At 42.3% G+C, this 15,197-nt stretch overlaps 1 protein-coding gene across 2 annotated transcripts in view; it reads left to right on the top strand.

Annotated features, from left to right (window-relative positions):
* The first annotated feature begins 889 nt into the window (after positions 1-889).
* Positions 890-15,197, top strand: part of LOC127634734 (phospholipid-transporting ATPase IB-like) — a 67,178-nt gene continuing 52,870 nt past the window's right edge. For both annotated transcript variants that reach the window (XM_052114404.1, XM_052114403.1), the window contains exon 1: positions 890-1,130. In XM_052114404.1, coding sequence (XP_051970364.1) covers positions 1,091-1,130 — 40 coding nt within the window. In that variant the 5' untranslated portion in view covers positions 890-1,090. The remainder of the gene's footprint in view (positions 1,131-15,197) is intronic.

The raw sequence follows: 15,197 nt of genomic DNA, 5'->3' as shown, positions 1-15,197 counted from the left end.
TCAAAAAATCCTACACGTGAAGTAATGACAGCTTTGCAGATCCTTGGTATTCTAGCTGTCAGTTTGGCCAGATACTTAGGTGACATTTGATGTCACGCTTCTTGTAGCACTTGCCATAGATGTGGCTGTCTTGTCGGGCTCTTCTCACGCACCTTACAGTCTAGCTGATCCCACAAAAGATCAATGGGCTTAAGATCCATAACACTCTTTTCCAATTATCTTGTTGTTCTTTGTCTTTGAAGACTGTAGTGTACACCTTTGTATAAAATCTTAAGTTTTTTTGGGGCAATTTCAAGAACTGTTTAGCCTTCATTCCTCAAAACAATGACTGACTGACGAGTTTCTAGAGAAAGCTGTTTCTTTTCTGCCATTTTTTACATAATATTGACCTTTAAACAAACACAAAAACAACGTTAAGCTTCATTTAACTAACCAAATAACTTTCAGCAGTGTTTGATATAATGGCAAGTGATATTCCAGTACCAAATTTGCAATTTAGCATGATTTACTCAAGGATAAGTTGCTGGAGTGATGGCTGCTGGAAATGGGGCCTGTCTAGATTTGATCAACAAAATGTTTTTTCCCAAAAAGTGATAGTGTTGTTTTGTTTTTTACATCAGTAGTGTCCTGACTACAGCCTACTTTGTTATCAGTTGAATGACATTTTGGTGAATTAAAGTACCAATTTCCTTCTGAAACAGCAAAATCTGTACATTATTCCAAACTTTTGGCCGGCAGTGTATATTATACGTTTGATTGCCAATCTTATTAAACATTTTGAGTCCAGACCATATGAGGGCGTATGGACAGCTTAAAGTGTCCAGTTGGGACAGGCGGAGTCTGATGACGGCGCGCGCGTGGATTCATTCGCCTGTACGTTCGCGCGTGCAATAATGCGACGGATCAGCAGAATGGCAGGAGCGCGTGACCGCTCCAGTGCACGCGGTTGAGGGTGACCCCATCATCAGGAGCTATGTTGTTTCCATCAAAACAGACCGCATCCCTGCCTCCTTGGGCCGCATAACCCCACTGAGTCGCAGTATGCCATCATTGCGCTCCTCTTGCTGGAAGTCCTACACATGCGTGCGCGATGTATTTCAACAGACGGTCGAAGATCCACAGCGAGGGAGGTAAGCGTGACATATTCTGTCGAGATGTGCGACATATATGTTTTTGTTTCGCAATGTAGTTTGTAAGGAACCTTAGCTCTGTTTTCGTGTGTTTGTTTCGGTGGAATGTTGTGCCATAGAATATTAATTTAATAGTAGAACAGACATATAAACAAACCTATTATAAGGATGCGGTACACAAACGGCGCAGTCTTGACTTTATTCAGTGCTTAATAATCAACATTAAGAACTGGTTGTACTGTATGCCTGTGTTAATCAGAAAAGGGAGGTGATGTAGTGATTGAAACGGTCGTAGGTTACCTGTCAATTCGGTAATCATTAAACAGATGGGTTACCGAAGTGGTGTTTTGTTTTCTATCAGTTGGGCGAAGGTGAACCGAAGAGATAACGACCATTATCCAAATCTGTATAGACGATTGAGGGAGACGTTCCATTAGTAGTAGTCACGTGACATTTAAAGCGCTCAATCTTTGTAAGCTCATGGACAGGGCCGACTCACCTGTTGAGGTCATGTGCACCTGGCTGAAGCACCCACCTTTTCATTATTTACGTAACTTTTAAGTTTAAAATGTAAGCTATAGGTGACATTTCAACTATATTCTGTCATGTAATGTCTATTACACAATGTTATAAAATGGTGTAAAAGCATTGCTACATTTGTAGTTGTCTTACATCATCAGATTGGAAAGTCACTCTATTTCTCTATAAATATTTAAATACTTAAAAGCCCATCTTTTTTTTTTTCAATGTTGCATAATGTTGCCTCCCATGAGCTTCCCAAATATATATTTTTTAATTATCGTTTGACTTTAGTAATGAGGTCCTTTATATGCAAAAAAGTTAATCAAGCTATTTTTTTAAATGTTGCTTTCATAATACATGTAATATAGGGTTCATATGGTTATATTTTATATGATTCTTTAACATTTGTAAAGGTCCATTTTATGCAAGGAAAGTTAACCAAATATTTAATAAATATTTATTTCAGTGCATGCAATATAGGGTTAAATAGTGTTTGAAAAATATATAGGTCAGGGACTGTAAATTACTGAAACATTAAACGGAATCTTTTTAAGATGAATCCAGTTTAAGAATCCAGTGTGAATGGAAATGCGCCATTGAGACAATTATTGCGAGCCTAAGCCGGATCTCATACATATCATTCTCCAGACTTCAGTCTAGCACAGAAAGTTTGGAAGCCCTTTATGTGCAGAACAGGAGCCAAGAGTACATTGCGAGTACATTACTCTTTAGATTTGAGCAGTGGTGGAGGGTTTGAGAGATTGGAGTGTGTCGTTTGGCAGCAGGTTTATTCCAGCATGTGCTTATTCTGTGGGCTTTGTGAGATGATGACACTGAGGGAGGAGTCTTTTGACTGACTGACTTAAATGCATTGTGCATTACACTGAACATTTGTTTGAGCATTTGACCCAGCATGTTCCAGAATTAACATACAAGGGCCATGTCTTTGGGAACCACATGTGGAATAGGAATATGCCTCTAGTTTGTTTTAGTTTCGAATACCACTCATTAAAGTTGTTAATTTTGGAAATATCTAATCTGTGTAGTTTATAATGGGCCTTGAAGAAATATCTTATTAAAACCTCTCATAATATGCAGCACTTTGCTGTCATTATGTTAACTGTACTGTAAGTGGAAAATTAATCCACTCAGTTCTACTCAATACGGCATATGACTGACAGCTGCTTTCCTTCACCTTTGCTCTCCATACTGTAGATTCATGTATGATGGAAATGGAATGGAATCAATTGAAACCTAAATTGAAAACAGCTAAAATAATATATAGCATGTAACAATAAAGTCAAACCAAGTGCTCTTAAATGTATTAATACTAGTGTGCTGTTGTTTGAACAGCCATTATACGGATGAAAGAACAATAAACGTCTGATGTCATAGGTGGTTTGCAAAATGCACAAACAATGATTTTGCTTATCAGAGGCCCCTGCTTTAGTGATCACGTACTGTGTGAAAGGTTTCCGTGCATTCACTTTTAAAGGCCACATGGGGGCAGCATCGAACTCATCACTCATGGTAATGTAATATACAGTACAATCTAATATACTAATATACAATAAATATGCAAGAGAGCTTCCTTTTGTCTTGTTTTAGTTTAATTCTATATATTTTCTTATTTGATTATATATATATATATATATATATATATATATATATATATATATATATATATATATATATACACACACAGTACTGTGCAAAAGTCTTAGGCACATAAGATGTTTTACAAAAGCATTTGTCTTAAGATGGTTATTTATATCTTCAGTTTAGTGTGTCAATAGGAAATATAATTGGTAGATTCCCAAACATTAAACATTGCAAATAGAAAATATTAGAATAGAAGAACAGGGAGCTCTGCAAGAGATGGCTTTGCCCCCACAAAGCCCCCCACTGAACACGGTGTCAGTCTGGATTACATGAAGAGACTGAAGTAATTGAGACAGCCTAAATAGATTGAATAACTGTGGTGAATTCTCCAAGAAGCTTGGAACATCCAATCTGCCAACAACCAAGACAAACTGTGTCCAGGTGTACCTAGGAGAACTGGGGCTGTTTTAAAGGCAAGGCTTTTTATGTTTACTGGACTTTGTATGATATAAATTGATACATGAAAACTATTTATGGCATTATATTTGAAAACATCCTAACTATGCAATATTTTTCACAAGTGCCTAAAACTGTTGCACAGTGCAGTACATAAATACACACACACACACACACACACACACACACACACACACACACACACACACACACACACATATTTATACTCACCGGCCACTTTATTAGTTACACCTGTACATCTACTTATTCATGCAATTATCTAATCAGCCAATTGTATGGCAGCAGTGTAATGTATAAAATCATGCAGGTAATGGTTCAGGAGATTCAGTTAATGTTCACATCAACCATCAGAATGGGGGACATTTTTTTATCTCAGTGATTTGGACCGTGGCAATGGTTTGAGTATTTCTGTAACTGCTGATTTGTAAAGAATGTTACGAAAAACAAAAAACAACCAGTGAGTGGGAGTTCTGTGGACGGAAATGCTTTGTTGATGAGAGAGAATGGCCAGACTAGTTTGAGCTTACAAAAAGGCTACAGTAACTCCGATAACCACTCTGTACAATTGTAGTGAGCAAAATAGCATCTCAGAATGCACATGACAAATCTTTAGGTGGATGGGATACAACAGCAGAAGACCACGTTGGGTTCCACTTCTGTCAGCCAAGAACAGAAAAGATTTGTCAGACCAGGAAATGTTTTTCCAATTGTCTACTGTCCAGTTTTGGTGAGCCGGTGCCAACTGCAGCCTCAGCTGTTCTTAGCTGACAGTAGTAGTACTCGGAGGGGTCTTCTGCTCATGTAGCCCATCAGCCTCAATGTACGACATCTTATACATTCAGAAATGCTTTTTTGCATAGCACCATTGTAATGCATGTTAATGGTTACTGCCACCTTCCTTTCAGCTTGGAACAGTCTGGCCATTCTCCCACACTGCCGTTCACTGGATTTTTTTTGTTTTTCGCACCGTTCTCTTCACACTCTAGAGACTGTTGCATGTGAAAATCCCAGGAGATCAGCAGTTACAGAAGCCCGTTTGGCACCAACAATCATGTCTTGTTCTAAATCACTGAGATCAAATTATTCCCCCATTCTGATGGTTGATGTGAACATTAACTGAAGCTCCTGACCAGTGTCTGTAGGATTTTATACATTACTCTGCTGTCACACATTGTCTGTATAAGTAGAGGTACAGGTGTACCTAATAAAGTATATATATATATATATATATATATATATATATATATATATATATATATATATATATATATATATATATATATATATATATAAGAACATATATATATAAGAACAAAAACAAGACAAAAGGGGGCTCTCTTGTTTCAAGAATAGAACAGTGCTAAAGGAACACTATTAGAAATCAGGAGATAGTGCTTTGAGCAAGAAATGTATTGCTGTCAGTAGATATTGCTTAAAATATGACTAAACTTTAGTCATTGTACATTTATTAAAATATCAATAGGAACTATGGTGTATACCATTTTCTTAGTCTAGCCATCTGCATCGTACAAATTAAGTAAAGTTTAGTCTGAAAACGTACAAGAGAAACCAAATTTCAAATATCTAATAGGAAGGAAGTCAACTAATATTGTGGTGAGTCTAACGGGATATGCTTGTCTTAAAAATGTGTTACTTATTATATAGTTGGACTAACAACAAATTGTTACATACCGTAACAGCGTATGCATATGTATCATATTATATTGTTGTATATTTTTTATAAAGCATGTTGTACATTGCTGTGTTCAGGCTAACATATGCTAACATATGTCAGTTCACATTTTTCCTGTTAAAATTTTTATCCTGAGGTTGCACCTGCATCAAAATAAATTCTGTTTGAATTATTGTAATAATGCTTTTGACAGTCACATTAACATAAACAGAGTAACACAATAGTTTCTAGCTAGACCCTGCCTCTTCTATTTAATATTACATCCAGCAAATTCAAAGACATTTCTAGGAGCAAGCCCAACGCACATCTAAAGAACAAGCCTTGCTTCATGAGCTAATGTGGGTTTAAAGACTTGATCTTGTACAGCAAATCGGTGCCCTTTTTATGTCATACAATGTCAGTGAGCTTTCTTATGTTAGACAGGAAAAAATAAGCTGAAAAATTTATGTTTCGTGTTACGTTTGTTGTGTGTGATACATTATTGAACTCCAAAACACTCCAAATGGAAGTCAACTAGATAAAGATAAAACCATTTTACCCACTTTGCGTCATAATTTTTTTCAAAGAACCTTTGTTAAGAAGCCCTTGACAATAAAAAACCCATTTCATGAAGAGAAGGTAATACTATGGTAATACTTTTACCAAGCACCATTTCTCATCTTTCAAACCCTTGAAGCACATTTTTAGAGTGTATTGCTCTTACTGACTGATGTCTTGTGTATTGTTTTTTCTTACGGCAATGCTTGTTGGGCTCCTCCAGAACAGTTAGTGTTGACCCCTCTTAGCCAGGACTCCCCTGTCCTGCAGGACCAGCCCATGGGCTCCAACATAAAGCTCCCGTCTGACAGACAGGTTTGAGAAAAGTGAGTGCCCTCCTCAAGTGGGCTGCTGCCTCTCGCTACTGCTTGGAGCCTCACAGGTGCATGAAGCCACCCCTTCCATTAGCCAACACTGCATAGATATGCTGAAATACACCCACGCATACACACTGAAACATGGAGTGGCCAAAATCATAATGTATATTGGTAAATGGTGTGAAATTTATCATTTGTAATTATATTGTAATTATAATTTGTAAAATATGTGAAATTATTAAAAAATAGATAAAAAAGGCAATTCACACAAAGCAATTACTTGAATTACAACAATTAAAATACACCTCTGCTATGATAAACATGTTTTCATTAACTGAGTTCAAAGTCATTTTGGTATGTTTTCTGGTGCAAGTGGTGTAACTGTCCAGAGACAGAAAAAAAACCTTAATAATTGTCTCTAATTTTAAAAGCTGAAATTCTTGAAAACTTAGCAGTGAAACAATTTTATTCTCTTATATTATTAATATTAGAAACTCCTTTGTCCACTAAATCAATATCAGGTGGTGTAAACAACATGCAGGTTGACATTCAGTTGTCATGTGAAGTTTGAAAAACTAAATCTGATATTTTGAAATTTTTATGAAAAGGCAGGTCAAATGACGGTAGCCCTAAGAAAACATTTTGATATTCATGGGGGGAAAAATACCTTGAAAAATATGTTTGAAAAGCCCCTTTTTTAAAATAACGATTAAGTTGCATACACTCACATGTATTCAAGGTGCAAGGAAAGTATTTTAAGACCATTTACTTGATGGTTAGACAAAATCATTAAATATTTTTTTCCTTTTGTTTAGAAAATGCTATAAATGTTTACAAAACATGAAAATGATTTTTATATAACTATTTTTTTGAAAGATTTTACCTTTTTTAATCCCCTCGGACATCCTTATTTGTCAATGACAATGTAGTTGCTGTATTTTTGTTTGAAATTCAAATAAATTATTTGATAATTTTCATTTTTTAAATGGAACATAAGGATCTCAGACCTAAAGAAAAGACTATTTAAAAATAAATTATAAGTCACATTGCAAAATCAGCACTATTACTTATTTAAAGGAATAGTTCACCCAAAAATGAAAATTCTCTCATCATTTACTCATCCTCATGCCATCCCAGATATGTATGATTTTCTTTCATCTGCTAAACACAAATGAAGATTTGTAGAAGAATTTCTCAGCTCTGTAGTTCCATACAATGCAATTGAATGGGTGCCAACATTTAAATGGTAAACTATATACATAAAACATAAAATCCAGATGACTCTAGTAGTTAAATTCATATCTTCAGAAGCGATATGATAGGTGTGGGTGAGAAACAGATAAACATGTAAGTCCTTTTTTTTTGTCAGTCTTCACTTCACTTTCACTTTCCCATTCTTCTACTTCTGTTTTTGGTGATTCACATTCTACACCCATATAGCCTCCTACTGGGCAGAGAGGAGAATTTATGATAAAAATGACTTATATATTGTTTCTCACCCACACCTATCAAAGTGTGTCTTAATACATGGATTTAACCACTGGTGTACCATGGATTACTTTTATGCTACCTTTATGTGTTTTTTGGAGCTTCAACATTTTGGCATCCATTCACTTGCATTGTGAGGACATACAAAGCTGAGATATTCTTTTAAAAATCTTAATTTGTGTTCTGCAGAAGAAAGAAAGTCATACACATTTGGGATTCTAGAAGGGTAAGCGTTAAGAGAATTAAAAAATATGGATGAACTATCCCTTTAACACTTGGGTTACAATACAAAAGCCCCAAAAACAACAAAACCAATATTACAAAAGTGATATTTCCGATTCTAAATTCTGATTGGATGAAGAAGTTATAATAGCCGATATATGCACACCTGTCATCTCTCATCGATCACACCGAGTTTCGACATTGCTCAACAAACACGATTGACTAAACTCCACTTAAAGTTGTTGTAAGTGATTTTTGCAGGTCTGGAACTTTAATGAAACTGAGCTGTTGAATTAGTCATGCCAACTCTTTCCAAAACACTGCCCTCCAAAGAAAGCATTGAGATTGTCAACGAACAGAAGAGCAGCTGTCTTTTCACAGTTAAACTCAACAGTAGCAAAGTTGCGCCCTAAGATGACAACAGTTATTAATCTGAATATGACATTTAAGATGTGATTTCAGGACATTTATTTCAGTGATATCTTCAGGGAGAAGTAACATTTTCTGCATATTCCATATAAAATTGCTTCCAGCACCTTACAACACTCCTTTCCGCTGTGTATTTTTGCATTGCTCCAGTTTTTTTTGTCACATGTGGAAATAACATAAAGCGGTCCTGCTCACTGATAGATGCACATCTACAGGTTGACACATTTGTAAATGTCATGCCAAACAGCCCTGACACATAGTCTTGCTCCCTCACAATCTCACTTTTGCATTGTCATTTACAGTATGTCTTCACATGCACACATACATATGCATCAAGGGATGCGCCAAAATGCATGCATGCATTAAAAAAAGTTGTCCTAATGTTTGTGCACTGCAAAAAATCATGTTCTTTTTCACTATTTCTGTCTTGTTTTTCGGCAAAACTATCTAAACATCCTTTAAACAAGAATATGCATAATATACATAAATGCATAATATACAGTATTAAGAGCTGCTTTCAGAAAGTATATCTTGAAATCAGTTTATTTCTTACCCCTTTTTTTCTTGTTTTAGTGAGGTTTAAAACAAGAAAAATCTATTTGCAATAGGATAAGAACAACAAACCTAATTCAAGATATATTATCTGAAAACAAATTAATGTCTTAAAGACAAAAATGCTGATTAAGAAAGCAATTTTTGCAGTGTGTCATTTAATATGCAAGGGGTCAGATTGTGATGCTTGCATGGCATGAGGTTGCGGATAGCTGGCATGCCTGGTGGTGTAAAGTGAACAATCTCACCTGGGCTCTGGGATAATCCCCAGTCAGGATCAGACACAGGTGAAGTTGTAGTGCTGACAGAAATAGAATTACTAACCCTGGTCACTGTGTCTATTGGCTTTAATTCCTTATTCACAATATCCATCGCGACCCAGGCTGCAAGCGCATCCTACATTTCCAGCCTTGGTGGCAACTGGGACCTGTGGGTCACCTTCACAACAGGACAAACATGTCACGCCGAAGGCACACAAGGTCTAATTGGGGCTCTGTAGGTAATGAGTTTCTAAACTTCGGGTGGAGTGGCCATGCCAACATAAGTGGGAGCAACAGCCTGGTAGCTAGGAGTGCGACTGTAGCATGCATGCATATTTGTTGTGTTCTTGGGTTTTGTTTAGTCTTGTGGAGCTAGACTTGACTTAATAGCATAAGGTCTGGTCCACATTACAGCTTATTTTAGCCAAGAACAGCCCATTTAGACAGAAAGAGTCTGTCAACGTGTCAAGTGACCAACTGCAGTTCTTTAGGTAATAGTATGAAAAAAATATTCTACTGTTTTTATTGTTTCATCCTCAAAAGTGCTCATTTTATTAACCCCTTTACCTTGTAAACATAACTTTGTTGATAACAAATCCTGTATGCCCTTACTCTAGGTACTTGTGTAATGTCATCCAATCAGATTAGTGCTTGCCAGATTGAGAAAGTTCCAGTTTTGTCAGCTACGTTTATGCATTTGACCGTCAGTTTATGGACTATGTCGACTGAGACTTGGTTTTTTGGGGGTTTACTGTATGATTGCAGAGACACTATGAAGATTTGCTGAGTCACTGTCCTCTTGACCCGGTTCCAGTGCCAGTGTATTGTGGCAGCAGAAAATTCCACACAACAGAGGAATTTGACACTCAATTGAACAGCATGACCAAAGTGAGACTAATCAGAGTAGTATAATACAGGCGGAGATATGTGCAGTGATATTGCATGAAATAAGAGAGGGCCGCTGAATGAATGCATGCGGTACAGGAGAATGCAGAAGGTAAAGTGAGCACGGGTACCATGGCGTTGTGATGAATAATGCAAACCAGGTCTATTCATTATTTAAAAGCAAGCTGCCTTATAGTGGTGAAAAGCTGGCGTATGGCCAAGTGACCACACTCAACCTGCATAGTGCTAAGCTTCAAACCTACAGCCGTAGCCAAAAGTATTGGCAGTGGCATATATTTTGTGTTTAGCAAAGCTTTCTGCTTCAGTTGTTGTGGTGTTGATGCACATTGTTTCTAGATTATTGTGCAGAGTGATCAGATGCATTTTAAATAATTGCAAAAAGCTTCATTGGCCAAAAGATTTATATAGCCCCCCCTGCCACAAAATGACAAGCTAACATAATTTCACTAATCATATCAGCAGCACCTGGGAAAGTGTGAATGAGTACTAGTTAGGTACTCAGTTCACTCTATCATTCTGATTGGATTATGAGCAGACTGTTTGCTATAAAAAAAGAGGGAAGAAGTGCTACCAATCATTGTGTTCTTGTCGCGATGGTTACCTCTAAAGAAAGCTGTGCAGCCATCATCGCTTTGCATCAAAATGGCCTCACATGCAAGGAAATTGCTACAAAGAATATTGCACCTGAAAGAACCGTTTACCGGATCATCAAGAACTTCAAGGAAAGAGGTTCAACTGCAGTGAAGAAGGTTTCAGGACGTCCCAGAGTGTCCAGCAAGTGCCAGGACCGTCTCCTCTTGAGGAGTCAGCTACAGAATCGTGTCACCACCAGTGCAGCGCTTGCTCAATATTGGCAGCAGGTTGGTGTGAGTGCATCTGCACGCACAGTGAGGTGAAGACTTTTGGACAATGGCCTGGTGTCAAGAAGAGCAGCAAAGAAGCTACTTCTCTCCAAGAAAAACATCAAGGACAGACTGAAATTCTGCAGGAATTACAAGGATTGGACAGCAGAAGACTGGTGCAAAGTTATTTTATCTGATGAAGCCTCTTTCCGACTGTTTGGGACATCTGGAAAATCGATAGTCCGGAGAAGAAAAGGTGAAAACTACCATGAGTCCTGTGTCCTGCCAACAGTGAAGCATACTGAAACCATCCATGTGTGGGGTTGCCTTTCATCCAAGGGAGTGGGCTCTCTCACAATTCTGCCTAAAAACACTGCCATGAGTAAAGAATGGTATTAAAACGTTCTGCAAGAGCAACTTCTCCCAACAATCCAGGAGCAATTTAGTGATCCGTGCATTTTCCAGCATGATGGAGCACCATGTCACAAGGCAAGAGTTAGAATGAAGTGGCTTGGAGATCATTACATTGAAATTTTGGATCCGTGGCAAGGCAAATCCCCGGATCTTACATAGAGAACCTGTCTGTGGTCAATCCTCAAAAGGCGAGTAGACAAGCAGAAGCCCACAAATTGTGATCAACTCTGAGCACTAATAAGGCAAGAATGGATCGCCATCAGTCAGGATTTGGCCCAGAAGCTGATATCCAGCATGCCAAAGCGAATTTCTGAGGTTATGAAGAACAAGTGTGAACACTGTAAATATTGCACTTCATAACGGCGCTGTCATATTGTAATGATGAGGGAAGACAGACAAGAGTGCGGATCCAAACGCAGGCTTTTATTGGGATAAAGGACAAAATAAACAAACACTAGAACAAAGCAAAGTCCACGATGGGAAAACAGGCAGGAGCGAGAGAACAGCAGGGGAGCCTTGGACGGACAACAGGGTAACCATGAACGAGTAGACAGATTGACAGGGAACACGGACAGAGGGCGTTTAAGCAGACATCGGAACTGATACACGGAAACATTATACTAACATTAACGAACGACAACCACAGAACAAACAGACAGGGTTTAAATACACAGACAGAGCGCAAAGGAACCAATGAGCAAACAAAACCAGTGACAGATTAACGAAGACAGGTGATAATAATGAACAGTGAGCGGGAAAGCCAACAGAGAGACAGTGGAGCTAAACAAGGGACAGAAGTGAACCTATGGAGTGCAGAAAGTGACAGAAGCGGAAAACAGAGAACACGGGGATCGTTACATAGCCCCCCCTCAAAGGGACCGGATTCCAGACGGTCTCAACAAACTGACATACAAAAAGACAAAAATATTCCAGGCGAGGGGAGCTAGAAGAGGGGAAGAAAAAACAGACAGAACGGGACACAAGGAACACAAGGACAGATCAAGGAGGTACAAGAGACACAGAGACGGATTCAGGAAGCACAAGGGGCAATTAGGCAGACCACGGGGAAAAAAAGTGAGATGGGACTGAACACTGGGGCAACTAGGCAGTCCATGGAGGCACAGGGGCCAGACAGGCAGACCAGGGAGGAGAAAAGGGAAATGAGACAGTTCACAGGGGCAACTAGGCAGTCCATGGAGACATGGACAGGTCCAGGGGGCCTGGGAGGTGGCCATCGGACAGGGACAGGTCCAGGGGGCCTGGGAGGTGGCCATCGGACAGGGACAGGTCAATGGGGCCTGGGAGGCAGCCTCAGGACAGGGACAGGTCCAGGAGGCCTGGGAGGCGGCCTCAGGACAGGGACAGTTCCCGGGGGCAAAGCTGCGAGGGGCTCTGGAGACGAAGCTGAGGGAGGCTCTGACGGCTCAGGAGGCGGAGCTGAGGGAGGCTCTTGAGGCTCAGGAGGGGGAGCCGAGGGAGGCGGAACCATGGACACCTCTGGAGGATCAGGGGGCGGAGCCGTGGGAGGCTCAAGAGGCAGAGCCGAGGAAGGCAGAGCCGTAGGAGGCTCTAGCGGCGGAGGCCTGGAAGGCTCTGGAGGTGGAGCCAAGGGAGGATCAGGAGGTGGAGCCGAGGAAGGCTCAGGAGGTGGAGCCGAGGAAGGTGGCGCCGTAGGGGCCTTTAGGGGCGGAGCCGTAGGAGGCTCAGGAGTCTCTGGGAGCAGAGCTGTGGGAGGCTCGAGAGGTGGAGCTGTAGGTTGCTCGAGAGGCGGAGCCCTAGAAAGCTCTGGAGTCACTGGGAGCAGAGCCGTAGGAGGCTCGGGAGGCGGAGCCGTAGGAGGCTCGAGAGGTGGAGCCGTAGGATGTTCGAGAGGCGGAGCCCTAGAAAGCTCTGGAGTCTCTGGGTGCAGAGCCGTAAGAGGCTCGGGAGGCGGAGCCGTAGGAGGCTCTGGAGGTGGAGCCGTAGGAGGCTCGGGGAGAGGGGCCATGGAAGACTCGAGAGGCTCTGGAGGCGGAGCCCTGGGAGGCTCGAGAGGCTTGAGAGGTGGAGCCCTGGAAGGCTCGAGAGGCCTGAGAGGCAGAGCCCTGGGAGGCTCGGGAGGAGGAGCCCTGGGAGGCTTGAGAGGAGGAGCCCTGGGAGGCTCGAGAGACTTGAGAGGCGGAGTCCAGGGATGCTCGGGGAGCTCGAGAGGTGGAGCCCTGGAAGGCTCGAGCGACTCGAGAGGCGGAGCCCCGGAAGGCTCGAGAGGCGGAGCCCTGGAAGGCTCGAGAGGCTTGAGGGGCAAGGCCCTGGGAGGCTCGGGAGGAGGAGCCCTGGAAGACTCGAGAGACTTGGGAGGCGGAGCCCTGGGAGGCTCAGGAGGCAGAGCCCTAGAAGGCTCGAGGGGCACTGGCTGTTGGACGGTCCTGGCTACTGGCACTGGCCCTTGGACGGTCATGGCTACGGGCGTTGGCCCTTGGACGGTCATGGCTGCTGGCGCTGGCTCTTGGACGGTCATGGCTACTGGCGCTGGCCCTTGGACGGTCATGGCTACTGGCGTTGGCACTGGGACGGTCATGGCTGCTGGCGCTGGCTCAGGGACGGTCGAGGCTACAGGCGCTGGCTCAGGGAGGGTCGAGGCTACAGGCGCTGGCTCAGGGACGGTCGAGGCTACAGGCGCTGGCTCAGGGACGGTCAAGGCTACAGGCGCTGGCTCAGGGACGGTCGAGGCTACAGGCACTGGCTCAGGGACGGTCGAGGCTACAGGCGCTGTCTCTCTGACATTTGGGGCATCAGGCTCTAGCTGGTGGGCCGTGGCATGCGTGGGCTTGGGTTCGCTGGACGCTGGGGGCCGAGCCACGGGGGGTTCTGGGGACGGAGTTGTGGTAGACGGAGGCTGAAGAGCAGAGACCCTTCCCTTTCTCCTCTTCCTCCGGGCGGATGAGGCTGACAACGCTGGAACGCTGTTCGTGGTTGGCGTGGCCTCAGGCTCGCTGGCCGTGGCTGGAGTGGGCACACGCTCGCTGACCGTGGCTGGAGTGGGCTCAGGCTCGCTGGCCGTGGCTGGAGTGGGCACAGGCTTGCTGACCGTGGCTGGAGTAGAGAGCCCAGAGGCGGGAGCCGGGATCGAGAGAGGAGGTTCACCGGCAGCGAATTCCTCCACGACGAGACTCACGTATTCCTGCCAGGTGTAGTCTCCAATCTCCGGCAAAACACAACACCGGTGTGTAGGTACCCCAGTCCTGTAGACGGTCTTCAGGAGGTTGTCATCCCAACCGGTGTAGCCGGCCATGCAGGAGAAAAAATGGGAGAACTCACGGATGTTTAGCTCCATATGCGTCAGTCCCACGAAGAAAGCCGCTGGATCCATTGTGGTCGTTCGTTCTGTAATGATGAGGGAAGACAGACAAGAGTGCGGATCCAAACGCGGGCTTTTATTGGGATAAAGGACAAAATAAACAAACACTAGAACAAAGCAAAGTCCATGATGGGAAAACAGGCAGGAGCGCGAGAACAGCAGGGGAACCTTGGACGGACAACAGGGTAACCATGAACGAGTAGACAGACTGACAGGGAACACGGACAGAGGGCGTTTAAGCAGACATCGGAACTGATACACGGAAACATTATACTAACATTAACGAATGACAACCACAGAACAAACAGACAGGGTTTAAATACAAAGACAGAGAGCAAAGGAACCAATGAGCAAACAAAACCAATGACAGATTAACGAAGACAGGTGATAATAATGAACAGTGAGCGGGAAAGCCGACAGAGAGACAGTGGAGCTAAACAAGGGACAGAAGTGAACCTATGGAGTGCAG

This window comes from Xyrauchen texanus, chromosome 42 (assembly GCF_025860055.1).
Source record: "Xyrauchen texanus isolate HMW12.3.18 chromosome 42, RBS_HiC_50CHRs, whole genome shotgun sequence".
Classification (NCBI taxonomy): Eukaryota; Metazoa; Chordata; class Actinopteri; order Cypriniformes; family Catostomidae; genus Xyrauchen; species Xyrauchen texanus.
The sequence above is the reverse complement of the archived record's forward strand: the minus strand, read 5'-3'. Positions and strand labels throughout refer to the sequence as shown.